At 59.0% G+C, this 17,226-nt stretch overlaps 1 protein-coding gene across 1 annotated transcript in view; it reads left to right on the plus strand.

The window, feature by feature from the left end:
* The window catches only part of COG4 (component of oligomeric golgi complex 4), a 37,205-nt gene that overhangs the window by 9,185 nt on the left and 10,794 nt on the right, over window positions 1-17,226 (plus strand). Inside the window, exons 6-13 of the mRNA XM_068166546.1 lie at window positions 503-608; window positions 3,663-3,820; window positions 4,450-4,508; window positions 6,542-6,675; window positions 8,697-8,815; window positions 10,387-10,553; window positions 12,887-13,052; window positions 16,175-16,237. Of these exons, the coding sequence (XP_068022647.1) occupies window positions 503-608; window positions 3,663-3,820; window positions 4,450-4,508; window positions 6,542-6,675; window positions 8,697-8,815; window positions 10,387-10,553; window positions 12,887-13,052; window positions 16,175-16,237 (972 nt within the window). The remainder of the gene's footprint in view (window positions 1-502; window positions 609-3,662; window positions 3,821-4,449; window positions 4,509-6,541; window positions 6,676-8,696; window positions 8,816-10,386; window positions 10,554-12,886; window positions 13,053-16,174; window positions 16,238-17,226) is intronic.

Genomic DNA, 17,226 nt, shown 5'->3' on the forward strand with positions numbered 1-17,226 from the left:
CTGGGCTCCTCAGGTTGGGAAAGAGGTTGAGACTCTTGAAGGGGTCCAGAGAAGGGCAACAAAGCTGGGGAGGGGTCTGGGGCACAGCCCTGTGAGGAGAGGCTGAGGGAGCTGGGGTTGCTTAGCCTGCAGAAGAGGAGGCTCAGGGGAGACCTTCTTGCTCTCTCCAACTCCCTGCAGGGAGGTTGGAGGCAGGTGGGGGTTGGGCTCTTCTCCCAGGCAGGCAGCACCAGAACAAGAGGACACAGTCTCAAGCTGTGCCAGGGGAGGTTTAGGCTGGAGGAGAGGAAGAAGTTCTTCATAGAGAGAGAAATTGGCCCTTGGGCTGTGCTGCCCAGGGAGGTGGTGGAGTCCCCATCCCTGGAGGGGTTTAGGCAGAGCCTGGCTGAGGCCCTTGGTGCCATGGTTGAGTTGATCAGATGGTTCTGGGTGGTAGGTTGGGCTGGATGAGCTCTGAGGTCTCTTCCAACCAAGAGGTTAATTCTCTTTCTCTTCCATGCAGGTGGCCAAGAAAGCAGAGGAGAACCTGCAGGTGGTGCTGGGGACAGACCTGAGCGACCGCCGCGCCGCTGTCATCTTTGCAGACACCCTGACACTCCTCTTTGAAGGTGATCCTCCTTTCCTCTTTGCTGGTGGCTTGAAACTAGTCCCTGAGGACCTTGTCCATGTGCAAAATGCCTTGACTTTTAGCTCCCCAGGCTCACAAAATGCCTCCTTCCCCTTTGAGCTGTGGGAGTGTCACAGCAGAGGGACAGCTTGTAGGCTTTGGGAGAGCTTACAGACTTGAGCAGCTCCCCAGGAGCCAGCAGTGCCCTCCTGCAGCCCAGCAGGCAGCTGTGTGCTGGGCTGCAGCCAGAGCAGGGTGGGCAGCAGGGCAGGAGAGGGGATTCTGCCCCTTGATTCTGCTCTGCTGAATCCCCACCTCCAGTCCTGCCTCTACCTCTGCTGTCCCCAGCATAAGGACCCAGAGCTGCTGGAGTGAGGCTAGAGGAGGACACAAAGATGCTGCCAGGGCTGGAGCAGCTCTGCTGGGAGCACAGGCTGAGGGAGCTGGGGCTGTGCAGCCTGGAGGGGAGAAGGCTCCAGGGGGACCTCAGAGCTGCCTGGCAGTGCCTGAAGGGATCCTGCAGGGAGGCTGCAGAGAGACTTTGGCTGAGGGGGTCTGGAGCCAGGCCAGGGGGGAAGGGTTTGGAGCTGAGGCAGAGCAGGGTTAGAGTGGAGCTTAGGAAAAAGTTCTTGAGTATGAGGGTGCTGAGACTGGCCCAGGCTGCCCAGGGAGGCTGTGGCTGCCTCCTGCCTGGAGGTGTTCAAGGCCAGGTTGGATGAGGCCTTGAGCAACTGAGTCTGGTTGAGAGGTGTCCCTGCCCATGGTGGGGAGGTTGGAGTAGATGATCTCTGAGGTCCCTTCCAAGCTGAGCCACTCTGTGCTGTTTCCCAGCCAGGAGAGGGCCTCACAAGAAGCAAAGTTTCCTCCCTGCAGCCTGTGCTGGCACAAGGTGGCTTTGTAAAGGCTTTGTTGGCTTCCTCCAGGAGCAAGGAGCCTCTTCCTGTCCTCTTGCACCCTCAGACCAAGTGGCTGCTCCCTGGAGGCTTCTTCAGCTGTGCAGCTCCCCCAGACAAACCCACTGGATCCCTTGAGGCTGGTGATGCCTCCAGGCCTGGCTCTTCAAGGAGGACCATGGCAGCTTGAAAGGGAAGAGGAATTCTCTGTGGGGAATGCAACCCAAGGCAGTAATTGAGCTCCTGTGGTCATTAACCAGCCTCTCCAATTAAAGCCTGCTATCATTCCAGGCTGCAGCACTGCCAAGGCACTCTCCCAGCCTGGCCCCCTTGGTGCTGCTGCTGCTGCAGGGCTTGCCCAGGCTTTCTTGGCAGCAGCCTCAGAAGGGGAAGAGCTTCCCTCACTCTTGGAGGGCAGGCAGGTTGTGAGAAGAAAGCAATGTTGTGGAGAGAGAGCTCCTTGGAGAGGAGCTGCTGCTCCCAGGAGGTCTTCCCTTCACTGGTGCTTGCTCTCTGTGTGCCACAGAGGAGGGCAGAGCTTTCCCTAGGCTGATGCTCCTGGCAGGGTTTGGGTGGCAGCTGTGTCCCTTCCCTGCCTTAGCTTCTGTGGAAGCTTCCTAGCTTGTGCCTTGCTGGGTGGGAGGGCAGCTGAGACACAGGAGAAAGATGGGAGAGCAGGTGAGGGATCTCCTCTGCACTGCAGCTCCACAGTGAGCAGCAGAGAGGAGGGAAGGTGTAGTATCACAGAATCACCAAGGGTGGAAGAGACCTCAAAGACCATCGAGACCAAGCTGGCACCACAGACCTCATGGCCAGACCATGGCACCAAGTGCCACATCCAATCCCCTCTGGAACACCTCCAGGGATTGGGACTCCACCACCTCCCTGGGCAGCACATCCGAAGGGCCAACAACTCTCTCAGTGAGGAACTTTCTCCTCACCTCCAGCCTGAACCTCCCCTGGCACAGCTTGAGACTGTGTCCTCTTGTTCTGGTGCTGGCTGCCTGGGAGAAGAGCCCAACCCCCACCTGGCTCCAACCTCCCTGCAGGGAGTTGCAGAGAGCAAGAAGGTCTCCCCTGAGCCTCCTCTTCTGCAGGCTAAGCAACCCCAGCTCCCTCAGCCTCTCCTCACAGGGCTGTGCCCCAGACCCCTCCCCAGCTTTGTTGCCCTTCTCTGGACACCTTCCAGCAGCTCAACCTCTTTCCTAACCTGAGGAGCCCAGAGCTGGACACAGGACTCAAGGGGTGGCCTGAGCAGTGCTGAGCACAGGGCAGGATGAGCTCCCTGCTCCTGCTGGCCACACTGCTCCTGATGCAGGCCAGGATGCCCTTGGCCTTCTTGGCCCCTGGGCACACTGCTGGCTCCTGTTCAGGCAGCTGTCAATCAGCACCCCCAGCTCCCTCTCTGCCTGGCTGCTCTCAGCCACTCTGCCCCCAGCCTGTAGCACTGCCTGGGGTTGCTGTGGCCAAAGTGCAGCCCCTGGCACTTGGCTGTGTTCAATCTCCTGCCCTTGGCCTCTGCCCATCTGCCCAGCCTGCAAAGGTCCCTCTGCAGAGCTCTCCTCCCCTCTCACAGCTCAACTCCTGCCCCCAGCTTGCTGTCAGCTGCAAACTCACTGCTGCTGGACTCCATCCCCTCCTCCAGATCATCAATGAGGATATTGATCAGGCTGGGGCCCAGCACTGCTCCCTGGGGCACAGCACTGGTGCCTGGCTGCCAGCTGGCTGTGGCACCATTCACCACCACTCTCTGGGCTCAGCCTCCAGCCACTTCCTCACCCAGCTCAGAGTGCTGCTGTCCCAGCCAGGGGCTGACAGCTTGGCCAGGAGCTTGCTGGGGGGGATGGTGGCAAAGGCCTTGCTGCAGTCCAGGCAGACCACATCCACAGCCTGCCCCACAGCCCCCAGGCAGTCCCCTGGGCATGGAAGGAGCTCAGGTTGCTCAGGCAGGACCTGCCCTTCCTAACCCCATGCTGGCAGAGGGGAGATGCAGAGGGAAGAAGGGATGCTAGTGACAGCCCTTCAGCCTGCCTGGCTGATCATCTAGGGAGGGAATGAGCACCTGCTGGGGGCTGCCTTGGGACCTGCAAGGCTGAGCTGTGGGTTCATGTGGAATGGGAGCTCCTGGCTGAGTCTCCTCCCTGCTGCCCCTCTCCCTGCAGGCATTGCTCGTGTGGTGGAGACCCACCAGCCCATTGTGGAGACCTACTATGGGCCAGGCAGGCTCTACACCCTCATCAAGCACCTCCAGGCAGAGTGTGACAGGCAGGTGGAGAAGGTGGTGGACAAGTTCATGAAAGAGAGGGACTACCACAGGCAGGTAAGAAGGGGGTGGGGGTGATGCTGCCTGCTGCCACCCCCTGGCACCTCCAGCAAGCTCCCTGGGGCTCTGACTGCCACAGGGGTGGCAAAGTTTGGCCTTATGTATTGGGAGGAGCCTGGGCTTTACTCCTCCTTTGCCCTGGGTCCAGCCTGGAGCTGTCCCTTCTGTTGCAGAGCATTCCCTGGGAGCATGGAATCAGAGAACCATGGGGTGGTTTGGGTTGGAAGGAAGCTTCCTGGGTCATCTAGTCCCAGCCCCCCTGCAGTCAGCAGGGACCTCTCCAACCACAGCAGCTTGCTCAGAGCCCCCAGACTCGACCTGGAGTGTTGCCAGGGGTGGGTTCCTTGCTCTGCAGGGCTTTGGGGGGCTTTCAGTGCACCCTGCCTACTCTCTTGGCCCTGATAGCTCTCTTGGAGTTCTCATCCCACCACCCTTCCCAGCGGGCTGAGCTCTGCCTTGGAGGGGAGGAGGTAGAACTGCTGCAAGTTGCCTTCTCTGGCAGTGCCTCTTCCTCTCTGAGCAAGCAGCTCCTTAGGCTGCAGCAGGAGAAATGTCACCCCCAGCAACTCTCTCTCTCTCTCTCTCTCTCCCTTTCTCTCTGCCCTTTTTTGTGTGTGTGATTGCAGTTCCAGCAAGTGCAGAGCAGCATGATGAGAAGCTCTTCTGCAGAGAAGATTGAACCAAGGTACAAACAAACCTCTCTGTGCTCCCTAACCTTCCCCTCTTGAGCTGTCATTAACACTGCTTAGCATTTAGATAACTCCCCTGATCTTCCAGGGGCTTGGTGGCTGCCAAAGCACAGTAGGCAGTTCCTGGGTGCCCTTCACTGCCCTTCCATCCAAGGCAGCTTCTGAGCTGCTGCTTTATTTTGCTTACTCATTACTCCCTAAGCCTTGGCCCCCCCCCAAGCTTGCTGGGAGAGCTGGCACAGCGAGGGCTGAGGCTTTAATTGCCTCTGGATGGGCAGAGTGCAGCCCCTCCAAGCAGAGCAGCTCCCTGGGCAGATAATTTGTGACAGAATCAGGACTAAATCTTTGGGGGTTGTTTAATCTGCTGCTGCAGCCACTCTGCCTCATCAGTTTCTTCCTCTTCAGCTGACCTGCTTGGAGAGCAGTGAAGGGGAAAAGGACCTGGGGGAGGGGGGGTCCTGGGGGATGGGAGGTTGGCCATGAGCCAGCAAGGTGCTCTGGTGGCCAGGAAGGCCAAGGGCACCCTGGGGGGGGATTAGAAGGGCTGAGGGGAGGAACTTGAGAGAGGTTCTCCTCCCCCTCTGCATCTGGAATCTTGTGTCCAGGTCTGGGCCCCTCAGGTCAAGAAGGGCCTCAGGGAACTGCTGGAGAGAGTCCAGCACAGAGCCACAGAAATTAAGGCAATGGAACATCTCCCTGCTGAGGAGAGCCTGAGGGAGCTGAGGGCTCTGGAGCCTGGAGAGGAAGAGCCTGAGGGTGACCTCCTTGCTGGTGATGAAGCTGTGCAGGGTGATGCCCAGAGGCTGGAGCCAGGCTCTGCTGGGTGCTGCCCACTGCCAGCAGAAGGGGCAGTGGTGGAAGCTGAGGCAGAGGAAGCTCCATGGAGAGAGCAGGAAGAATTTTTTCCCCTGTGAGGGTGCCAGAGGCCTGGAGCAGGCTGCCCAGGGTGGGTTGTGGAGTCTCCCTCTGTGGAGATACTCAAGGCCCACCTGGATGTGTTGCTGTGTGCCCTGCTCTGGGTGCTCCTGCTCTGGCAGGGGGGTTGGACTGGATGATCTGTGGAGGTCCCTTCCAGCCCTCTGTGAGGGCACTCTGTGAGGTGCTTTCCATCTCCCTCCTTTTCTTCTTACCTGAAGTATTTGCACAGCCCTTGAGGAAGGCCACTTGGAAGTCCACCCAGCCCTCCTGGCACTGCAGAGCCTTCAAATCATTGCCTTCAAAGAACAGTTCCTCAAGCCAGCTCCTGTCTGCCAGCTGCACCACTCATTATCTCAGCAGAGAGCCACTTCCTCCTTTGCTCTGACTCACTGCATGCTCCCCAGGTTTCCTCTGCTGTTGCTTTGTCATCCCTGAAATGAAGCTCAGAGCTTCCTTGGCCCACTCAAGTGTGGTGAAGCTTTGAGCAGGGATTTGTGAGGGCCTTCTGTGCATGCTGATGCCTCCATCCTTGGTGGAGGAGAGTCAGCTCTGGGCACTCTGTTCTGCATTGTCTGAGGTTTTCTGGTCTCATGTTTTAGAGTCAGAGAACTGGAAGGGACCTCAAGGCTCAGCCAGTTCTGACCCCCCCTTGCCAGGAGAGGAGAAGGCTCTGAGGAGACCTAATTGTGGCCTTCCCCTTGCAGGAGGCTGCAGGAAAGCTGGGGAGGGACTTTGGAGGGGGTGAGGGAGGGACAGGACTGGGGGGGCTGGAGCAAAAGGAGAAGTGGGGAGCTGGAGATTGGCTGTGAGGAAGAAGTTGTTGGGCAGGAGGGTGGTGAGAGCCTGGCCCAGGCTGCCCAGGGAGGTGGTGGAAGCCCCCTGCTGATGCCTGGGGGTGTTTGCAGCCAGGCTGGAGGTGGCTGTGAGCAAGCTGCTGTGGGGTGAGGTGTCCCTGCCCATGGCAGGGGCTTGGAGCTGGCTGAGCCTTGGGATCCCTTCCAGCCCTGACAATTCTAGCAAAGGGGCAGGGTTCACCTCAGAGTAAAAGAGCAGGGCACACTTTCAGCCTCTCCTTTTGTGGTCTGGAGCCTTGCTGCTGTGTTCCTTCCAGGGAGCTTGACCCTATTCTGACAGAGGTGACCCTGATGAACGCCCGCAGCGAGCTCTACCTGAGGTTCATCAAGAGAAGAATCACTGCTGACTTCGAGGTGGGAGACTCCATGGCCTCAGAGGAGGTAAAGCAAGGTAACAGCTTGACTGGCAACCCTTGGCAGGCTCTCTGCTCCTTGCAGCTACAAGTGGAGGTATCTCTGGGCTCAGTGGCAGAGCAGAGTAACCCAGGCTGTGCTCTGGGGGAGCTCTGTGGAAAGAGGATTGTGGGAACGTGGGCTCCTCCTCCACCCCCAAAGCTCTCTTCCAGCACTGGGTGTTGCCTCCAGCAGGGAAAACCAATGTTAGGAATGACTGCAGAGCACAAGAAAAGAGGTGCCTGAGGGAAAGGTAGGGCCCTTTGGTCACTGCAGGCACAGGTGAGGAAGCTCTTCCCACAGAGAGTTGTTGGCCCTTGGGATGTGCTGCCCAGGGAGGTGGTGGAGTCCCCATCCCTGGAGGTGTTCAAGAGGGGATTGGATGTGGCACTTGGAGCCATGGTTTAGTAGTCCTGAGGTGTTGGGTGACAGGTTGGACTTGATGATCCTTGAGGTCTCTTCCAACCTTGTTGATTCTGTGATAATGACCTGGGAGGAGAGTCCAGCACCAACCTCTTCACCACATCCTCTCAGGGAGCTGCAGACAGAAGGGGCTCAGGTTGCTCAGGCAGGCCCTGCCCTTCCTAACCCCATGCTGGCTGGGCCTGAGCCCTTGGCTATCCTTCAGGTGTGCAGTGATTGCCCCCAGGATAATCTGCTCCATCATTTTCCCTGGCACTGAGCTCAGGCTGCCAGGCCTGGAGTTTCCAGGTTCCTCCATCCAACCCTTCCTGTGGCTGGGGACCACACTGGCAGCTTCCAGTCCTCTGGGACCTCACCAGTGAGCCAGGACTGGAGGGAAATGATGGGCAGCTCATCTGCCACTGTCTTCCTCAATGGATACAGGCAGGAAAAGTGAGGGCACCCTCAGCAGGTTGGCTGAGGATCCCCAGCTGGGTGGTGTGGTTGGTAATCCTTGAAGGATGAGATATCATCCAGAGGGACCTGGGCAGGCTGGGGAGGTGGGCTGAGAAGATCTTGAAGAGGTTTGATAAGGCAAAGTGCAAGGTCCTGCACCTAGGTCAGGGCAACCCTGGACATCAGTCCAGGCTAGGGGGTGATGAGCCTGAGGGCAGCCCTGCAGAGAAGGCCTTGGGGGTGCTGGGGTTGGGGGAGCACAGGACAGGAGCCAGCACTGGGCACTGGCAGCACAGGAGGCCAAGGGCAGCCTGGGCTGCAGCCAGAGCAGTGTGGCCAGAGCTGGAGAGAGAGGATCCTGCCCCTCTGCTCTGCTCTGGGGAGACCTCACCTGCAGGGCTGGGGCCAGCTCTGAGTGTCCCAACACAAGAGACCTGCTGGAGAGGCTCCAGAGGAGGCCATGAAGATGATCAGAGGGCTGGAGAGCCTCTGCTGTGGGGACAGGCTGAGAGAGTTGGGGCTATGCAGCCTGGAGAGGAGAAGGCAGCAGGGAGCCCTTAGAGCAATGTTTCACTGTCTGAACCTCATTTCAATATCTGCAAAGGACCTGCAGGCAGGCTGGGGAGGGACTGTGCAGGAGGGGCTGTGGGGCTAGGCCCAGGGGCAATGGTTTGGAGCTGGAGCAGGGCAGAGTTAGGTTGGAGCTGAGGAGGAAGTTGTGCAGAGGGAGGCTGGGGAGAGCCTGGCCCAGGCTGCCCAGGGAGGTGGTGGAGGCTCCATCCCTGCAGCCCTTCCAGCTCAGCCTGGCTGTGTCCCTGGGCAGCCTGCTGCAGCTGGAGCTGTCCCTGCTGCGTGCAGGGGGTTGGGCAGGAGGCCCTTGGAGGCTCCCCTCCCCCAAGCCATTGCAATCTGTGAAGCTGTGAATCCTCAAGGTGAAGACTCAGGGTTCTGATACCCCAGGGAGCTCTGGAAATGGCTTTGGTCACCTGCAAAAGTCAGCTCAGCACTTCCAGCTCCACAGCTGAGGCTGTGAGTTGTTCCAGCTTGGGCTCTGCAGGTGGGTGTCCTTTGGGTGCCCAGGAGGCAGGCAGCAAAGGGGAGGAGGTGGAGCTGCTTTCTGGTGCTTGGGCCCTGCTGAATGCTCCCTGTTGTGTTCTGCAGAGCATCAAAAATACCTGGACAAGCTCCTCAACAATTGTCTGCTGAGCTGCACCATGCAGGAGCTCATTGGCTACTACATCACCATGGAGGAATACTTCATGAGGGAGACTGTCAACAAGGTAGGGCTCAGACCTGCAGTCTCTGCTGGCACCTGAGACCTCTGCTTCTGCTCCCCAGGCCTCTCTGAGCTTCCCTAGGGAGGGAGGGTGTGGGGGTAGAAGAACTTCAGCAAGGCCTTTGCCACCATCCCCCCACAGCAAGCTCCTGGCCAAGCTGTCAGCCCCTGGCTGGGACAGCAGCACTCTGAGCTGGGTGAGGAAGTGGCTGGAGGCTGAGCCCAGAGAGTGGTGGTGAATGGTGCCACAGCCAGCTGGCAGCCAGGCACCAGTGGTGTGCCCCAGGGAGCAGTGCTGGGCCCCAGCCTGATCAATATCCTCAGTGATGATCTGGAGGAGGGGATGGAGTCCAGCAGCAGTGAGTTTGCAGCTGACAGCAAGCTGGGGGCAGGAGTTGAGCTGTGAGAGGGGAGGAGAGCTCTGCAGAGGGACCTTGCCAGGCTGGGCAGATGGGCAGAGGCCAAGGGCAGGAGATTGAACACAGCCAAGTGCCAGGGGCTGCACTTTGGCCACAGCAACCCCAGGCAGAGCTACAGGCTGGGGGCAGAGTGGCTGAGAGCAGCCAGGCAGAGAGGGAGCTGGGGGGAGTGGTGGAGAGAGGTGAACAGGAGCCAGCAGTGTGCCCAGGGGGCCCAGAAGGCCAAGGGCATCCTGGCCTGCATCAGGAGCAGTGTGGCCAGCAGGAGCAGGGAGCTCATCCTGCCCTGTGCTCAGCACTGCTCAGGCCACCCCTTGAGTCCTGTGTCCAGCTCTGGGCTCCTCAGCTTAGGAAAGAGGTTGAGCTGCTGGAAGGTGTCCAGAGAAGGGCAAGAAAGCTGGGGAGGGGTCTGGGGCACAGCCCTGTGAGGAGAGGCTGAGGGAGCTGGGGTTGCTTAGCCTGGGGAAGAGGAGGCTCAGGGGAGACCTTCTTGCTCTCTCCAACTCCCTGCAGGGAGGTTGTAGCCAGGTGGGGGTTGGGCTCTTCTCCCAGGGAAGCAGCACCAGAACAAGAGGACACAGTCTCAAGCTGTGCCAGGGGAGGTTTAGGCTGGAGGTGAGGAGAAAGTTCTTCATAGAAAGAGAGATTGGCCCTTGGGCTGTGCTGCCCAGGGAGGTGGTGGAGTCCCCACCCCTGGAGGTGTTCAAGAGGGGATTGGATGTGGCACTTGGTGCCATGGTTTAGCAGCCAGGAGGTGTTGGGTGCCAGGTTGGACCTGATGATCCTTGAGGCCCCTTCCAACCTCTTTGGTTCTCTGAATTCCCTCTTCCTGCTGCAGCCCTCACAGGAAGCCTTTCCTGCTTGCTATTGCTTCTCTGATTCTATGAATAGAGCCCAGGGCAGGTTTGCAGCTGTTGGGAAGGTCTTTTGTTTCCATGGCCTGGAGAAGCAGTTGGTTGGTTGTGAGCTCTGCCTCCAAGCACACCCCAGGGGCTCTCCCAGGGTCAGATCTTCCAGGCCCGTGGGCTGCTGGCAGCCAGGATCCGTGGTGCCCACCTCACACCCCTGGTACAGCTGAGCTGAGGGGGAAAGGGCCAGGCTGGCAGTGAGCTGGCAGTGCTGCTGTGAGGGGGCCCTGAGGCAGCTTGCTTTGCAGGCTGTAGCCATGGACAGCTGTGAGAAGGGGCAGCTCACCTCCAGCATGGTGGACGATGTGTTCTACATCGTGAAGAAGTGCATCGGCCGTGCCCTGTCCAGCTCCAGCATCGACTGCCTCTGTGCCATGATCAACCACTCCACCACTGAGCTGGAGTCTGACTTCAGGTAAGGGGAGCACACCTCTGGGGCCTGTCTCCACCTGCCTTCTCTCTCAGGTGATCTCAATTTTGACCAGCAGGACAGAATGTCTTCCAGACAGCCGGCCTGCAGAGCTGGCAGAAGGAGCCAGGGAGCTGCACAGCTCCCTTGTGATCCAGGAGGAAGCACTTAGAGGCCTGCTCAGCCACTTGGATCCCCACAAGTCCATGGGGCCAAATGGGATCCATCCTAGGGTGCTGAGAGAGCTGGCAGATCACAGTATCATGAGCTGGCCAAGCCACTCTCCATCATTTTCCAGCAGGCCTGGCTCACTGGGGAGGTCCCAGAGGACTGGAAGCTGCCAAGGTGATGCCCATCCACAAGCAGGGCTGGTTGGATGAGCCAGGGAATCCCAGGCCTGGCAGCCTGACCTCAGTGCCAGGCAAGGTTATGGAACTGAGTGCAGTCACACAGCAGTTCCATGCTGGCTAGGCCTGAGCCCTTGGCCATCCTGGATGTAGGAGGGGCAGGTCCTGCCTCTCCAACCTGATCTCATTCTATGCCCAGGTGACTGCCTGGTGGCTGTGGGGCAGGCTGTGGATGTGGTCTGCCTGGACCTCAGCAAGGCCTTTGCCACCATCCCCCCCAGCAAGCTCCTGGCCAAGCTGTCAGCCCCTGGCTGGGACAGCAGCACTCTGAGCTGGGTGAGGAAGTGGCTGGAGGCTGAGCCCAGAGAGTGGTGGTGAATGGTGCCACAGCCAGCTGGCAGCCAGGCACCAGTGCTGTGCCCTAGGGAGCAGTGCTGGGCCCTGTGCTCTTTAACATCTTCATTGATGATCTGGAGGAGGGGATGGAGCCTATCAGCAGTAAATTTGCAGCTGACAGCAAGCTGGGGGCAGGAGTTGATCTGCTGGAGGGTAGAGAGGCTCTGCAGAGAGACCTTGCCAGGCTGGGCAGATGGGCAGAGGCCAAGGGCAGGAGATTGAACATATCCAAGTGCCAGGGGCTGCACTTTGGCCACAGCAACCCCAGGCAGAGCTACAGGCTGGGGGCAGAGTGGCTGAGAGCAGCCAGGCAGAGAGGGACCTGGGGGTGCTGGTTGATGGTAGGCTGAACATGAGCCTGCAGTGTGCCCAGGCAGCCAGGAGGGCCAATGGCATCCTGGCCTGCATCAGGAAGATTGTGGGGTCTCCCCAGAGCTGAGCAGAGGGGGAGAATCACCTCCCTTGCCCTGCTGGCCACACTTCTCCTGCTGCAGCCCAGGATCTGGTTGGCTTTCTGGGCTGCAAGTGCACACTGAGAGCTCCTGGTGAGCTTCTCCTCCCCCAGCACCCCCAAGGCTCTCTCCTCAGGGCTGCTTGCCAGCCAGTCCCTGCCCAGCCTGCATTTGTGCCTGGGGTTGCCTCCACCCAGCTGCAGGACCCTGCCCTTGGTCTTGTTGAACCTCCTGAGGTTGGCTTGTGCCCACCTCTCCAGCCTGCCCAGCTCCCTCTGGATGGATCCCTTCCCTCCAGCCTGTCTGCTGCACCACACAGCTTGGTGCCATCAGCAACCCTGCTGAGGGTGCACTCAGTGCCACTGCCCATGGCACCCACAGAGATGTTGAACAAGCCTGGTCCCAGGACTGATCCCTGAGGGACTCTGCTTGTCCCTGGCCTCCCCTGGGCCATGGAGCCATGGACAGCCACTCTCTGGGTGCAGCCATCAAGCCACTTCCTTATCCATCTTATCCATCCTTATCCATCAGGTGAGTGGAAGCTCACAGGAATAGGGGAGGGCTAAGCATTCAGCTCCTGACACCATGCAAAGGCTGAAAGAGAAACACAACCCCCCCCAGTTTCTGAGCTTTCCCCCTCCCTGGAAGTGTTTAAAGCCAGGTTAGACAAGGCCCTGAGCAGCCTGGGCTGGTGGGAGGTGTCCCTGCCCATGGCAGTGGGGGCTGGGACTGGATGAGTTTGAAGGTCCCTTCCAACCCAACCCCTTCTGTGATCCCCAAAGCTTTGCTGCAGCTGCCTGCTCTCTTCAGCCTCTTTCCCACTTCCATGTTTCATGTCCATCTTCCCCATGAGAGTGGTGAAGGCCTGGAATGGGTTGTCCAGGGAGGTGGTTGGGGCCCTGTCCCTGGAGGGGTTTAAGCCCAGGCTGGCTGAGGCTCTGGGCAGCCTGCTGTAGTGTGGGGTGTCCCTGCCCATGGCAGGGGGGTTGGCACTGGCTGATCCTTGTGGTCCCTCCCCACCCTGACTGATACTCTGATACCTTGTTGAGGTCACAGCTCAGCCGGGCTGCTGCCCCCCCGGCCCGGAGCGCAGCTCTGCTGGGCCTTGCTCTGAGCCCCTGCTGTGTTCTCTTTGCCCTCACAGGGAGGTTCTGCACACCAAGCTGAAGCAGGGCTTTCCAGCCACCACCTTCCAGGACTTCCAGAGAGGGGTGACCAGTGCTGTGAACATCATGCACAGCAGCCTGCAGCAGGGCAAGTTCGACACCAAAGGCATCGAAAGCACCGACGAGGCCAAGCAGTCTTTCCTGGTGGGTTGGGTAGATGTTCTGGTGGAGGATGGGTTGGGGGGAGGGAAGAAGGGCTCTTGGGAACAGGATTGGTGCAGCTATCACAGCTTCAGAGCCCCTGAAAGCCTCTTGAGGTGTGCTGGGTGGCCTGGCTTCGTTGGCTGTCTGGTAGGTGCTTCTACCTCGCCTTGTGTCTGTAGGGCTTCCAGACCAGGCCTGTGCCAGTATGATGCTGGGACTGCCTCCCAGGCTGCTGCCATCATGCTCTCCCCGAGGCTGGGGAAGAGCCTGGGCTCTTCTGAGGTGTGCATCAGTCCTGTTCTTCACAGGCTCTGTGCAGAGGTGGTGAGAGAGCATCTCCTCCATATCTCCCTCTGGAGGAAAGTTTCCTGGCCCAAGCTCAGGGCTCCTTCATTCTCACTTGTCAGAGGGAGTTCCTGTTGGAGCAGGGTTGTCTGCCCTGCTTGGCCTTGCAAGATCCTCCTCTTGCCTTGCCCTAACAGCAGCTTGAGCAGGCCAGAACGTGGCAGTGTGCTTCAGAGGCCCCTTGGAGAGCATCTGAAGGGCTGTCACTGCTGGCCTCTGCAGCATAAAGCATCCTTCCCCCTGCTGGGATGCTGTAGGGAGGACCACAGTGGGTGAGCAGCTCTGGATGGGGTCTCTCTCCTCTCAGCCAGCCCTGCTGGGTTGAGCAGATCTGAGAGGTGCTGGCTCAGCCTGACTTGTCTCCATGAGCTGCTGTGAACACCCAGTGCTGGAGACTCCTTGAGACTTTGTACAAGGAGAGCTGGCAGCAGAGGGGGGAGGAGGAGGAGGAGGAGGGACTGAATTTTTCCATTTCATTAGATTCTTGGTTGCAGGTTTCTGGGTTTCTTGAAGCAGGAGTGCTTCAAGTGTCAGTTCTCCTGCTGGAGCTCCTCAGTCACCTGTCAGCTTGCCTCATTTCCTTTGCCTTCACAACCCAGCCTTACCCTGACGTTCAGTTCAAGCTTCAGCAGGTAGAGAACAGCCTGTTCCATGCAGAGCAGATGCTCATGTGGCAGGAGGGGTGCTGGTTCCTCTTGCCTAGAGAACAAAAACCACCTTCCTCCCATGCTGCTGCTTAGGAACCATCCCCCTCCAGCCACTCCTGGGCTGCTGTTCTTCATCACACTGCCACAAAAGGCTGAGGCTGCAGCCTGTCTTCCACAGGCAGGGTTGGGAGCAGAATGAGAGTCTCACAGTATCACCAGGGTGGGAAGAGACCTCAAAGATCATCCAGTCCAAGCTGGCACCACAGACCTCAGGACAAAACCATGGCACCAAGTGCCACATCCAATCCCCTCTGGAACACCTCCAGGGATGGGGACTCCACCACCTCCCTGGGCAGCACAGCCCAAGGGCCAACAACTCTCTCTGGGGAGAACTTTCTCCTCCCCTCCAGCCTGAACCTCCCCTGGCACAGCTTGAGACTGTGTCCTCTTGTTCTGCTGCTGGGTGCCTGGGAGAAGAGCCCAACCCCCACCTGGCTCCAACCTCCCTGCAGGGAGTTGGAGAGAGCAAGAAGGTCTCCCCTCAGCCTCCTCTTCTCCAGGCTAAGCAACCCCAGCTCCCTCAGCCTCTCCTCACAGGGCTGTGCCCCAGACCCCTCCCCAGCTTTCTTGCCCTTCTCTGGACACCTTCCAGCAGCTCAACCTCTTTCCTAACCTGAGGAGCCCAGAGCTGGACACAGGACTCAAGGGGTGGCCTGAGCAGTGCTGAGCACAGGGCAGGATGAGCTCCCTGCTCCTGCTGGCCACACTGCTCCTGCTGCAGGCCAGGATGCCCTTGGCCTTCTTGGCCCCCTGGGCACACTGCTGCCTCATGTTCAGGCAGCTGTCAATCAGCACCCCCAGGTCCCTCTCTGCCTGGCTGCTCTCAGCCACTCTGCCCCCAGCCTGGAGCTCTGCCTGGGGTTGCTGTGGCCAAAGTGCAGCCCCTGGCACTTGGACTTGTTGAATGCCATCCTGTTGGCCTCTGCCCATCTGCCCAGCCTGGCAAGGTCCCTCTGCAGAGCCCTTCTGCCCTCTCACTGACCAACCTCTGCTCCCAGCTTGCTGTCAGCTGCAAACTCACTGCTGCTGGACTCCATCCCCTCCTCCAGATCATCAATGAAGATATTGATCAGGCTGGGGCCCAGCACTGCTCCCTGGGGCACAGCACTGGTGCCTGGCTGCCAGCTGGCTGTGGCACCATTCACCACCACTCTCTGGGCTCAGCCTCCAGCCACTTCCTCACCCAGCTCAGAGTGCTGCTGTCCCAGCCAGGGGCTGACAGCTTGGCCAGGAGCTTGCTGGGGGGGATGGTGGCAAAGGCCTTGCTGCAGTCCAGGCAGACCACATCCACAGCCTGCCCCACAGCCCCCAGGCAGTGCCCTGGGCATGGAAGGGGCTCAGGTTGCTCAGGCAGGACCTGCCCTTCCTAACCCCATGCTGGCTGGGCCTGAGCCCTTGGCCATCCTTCAGGTGTGCAGTGATTGCCCCCAGGATAATCTGCTCCATCACTTTCCCTGGCACTGAGCTCAGGCTGCCAGGCCTGGAGTTTCCAGGTTCCTCCATTCACCCTTCTTGTGGCTGGGGACCACACTGGCAGCTTCCAGTCCTCTGGGACCTCTCCAGTAAGCCAGGACTGCTGGAAAATGATGACCATGGAATGGTTTGGAATGGAAGGGACCTTCAAGATTATCCAGTTCCAGCTCCCCTGCAGGTGCAGGGACACCTCCCACTAGCCCAGGTTGCTCAAGGCCTCATCAACTAAATAATGAGGGGAAAAAGGAGTCAGGTGTCTCAAACCCTGCCCTGGAATCCCAGAACTGTTTGGCTTAGAAGGGAACTTCTAAGCTCCAGGGGCAGGGACCTGTGCTAGCTGATATCAGGGACACAGAATCATCACAGAATTGTCAGGGTTGGAAGGGGCCTCAAGGATCAGCTAGCTCCAAACCTCCCCCTGCCATGGGCCAGGCACATGTGAGTCCCTGTGCTTCAGCCTCAGGCAGCTCTGTGCCTCTGCAGGGCTTTGAGCACACAGTGCTCAATGCTTGCACTTGGAGCTGAGTGTCTGAGCTGCTGGGGAAGTCCCAACCAGGTCTCCCTGGCTTCACTTTGGTTTGGTTTGCTTGTTTCCAGGTGACATTAAACAATGTGGAAGCCTGCAGTGAGAACATCATGACCCTGAAGAAGACTTTGGAGGTGCAGTTGGACTTCTGTTACTGCTCTTTCCTTAGCCAAATTGGTAATGCCTTCCCTTGAGGGGTGGTCAACCAGCTGGGCTTCCCTGTGCCCAAAATTCCTGAGGCCTTTGCCCCCCCCCAGCCATAGGAAAGCAGTTTTGGGGCTGGCCTGATGCTAACAGCTGGCAACAGCAGTTCCTCCAGGATGCCCAACCTGGCACAGGCTGGGAGGCAGTGGATTGCTCATGGGGATCACTCAGAGGTGGTGGTGCTGCAGTGCTGGTAGCCCTTGCCTTCCTTCCTGATGTGCCTGTTAGGAGAGCATTGCAGGGGAAGGGGACCTGGGGGTCCTGGGTGGCCAGAAGGATGCCCATGAGCCAGCAATGTGCCCTGGTGGTCAAGAAGGCCAAGGGCATCCTGGGGTGGATTAGAAGGGCTGTGGTTAGTAGGTGGAGAGAGGTTCTCCTGTCCCTCTGCTCTGCCCTGCTAAGGTCACATCTGGGATATTGTGTCCAGTTCTGGGACACTCAGCTCAAGGAGGAGCTCAGGGAACTGCTGGAGAGAGCCCAGCACAGAGCCCCAAAGCTGCTGCAGGCAGTGGAACATCTCCCTGTGAGGCCAGGCTGAAGGACTTGGAGCTTGCAGCAGAGGAGCCTGAGGGCTGCCCTCATTGCTGGGGATCAAGATAGAATAGAATAAACCAGGTTGGAAGAGACCTTCAAGATCATCAGGTCCAACCTATCATCCAACACCACCTAATCAACTAACCCATGCAACCAAGCACGCCATCAAGTCTCCTCCTGAACACCTCCAGGGATGGGGACTCCACCACCTCCCTGGGCAGCACATCCCAATGGGCAATCACTCTCTCTGTGTAGAACTTCCTCCTGACCTCCAGCCTGAACCTCCCCTGGCACAGCTTGAGACTGTGTCCTCTTGTTCTGGTGCTGGCTGCCTGGAAGAAGAGACCAACCTCTGCCTGTTTACAACCTCCCTTCAGGTAGTTGT

The sequence above is a fragment of the Melanerpes formicivorus genome, unplaced genomic scaffold, assembly GCF_026170545.1.
Source record: "Melanerpes formicivorus ecotype bairdi unplaced genomic scaffold, bMelFor1.0.p_v2 SCAF_102, whole genome shotgun sequence".
In the NCBI taxonomy this organism is placed as follows: domain Eukaryota; kingdom Metazoa; phylum Chordata; class Aves; order Piciformes; family Picidae; genus Melanerpes; species Melanerpes formicivorus.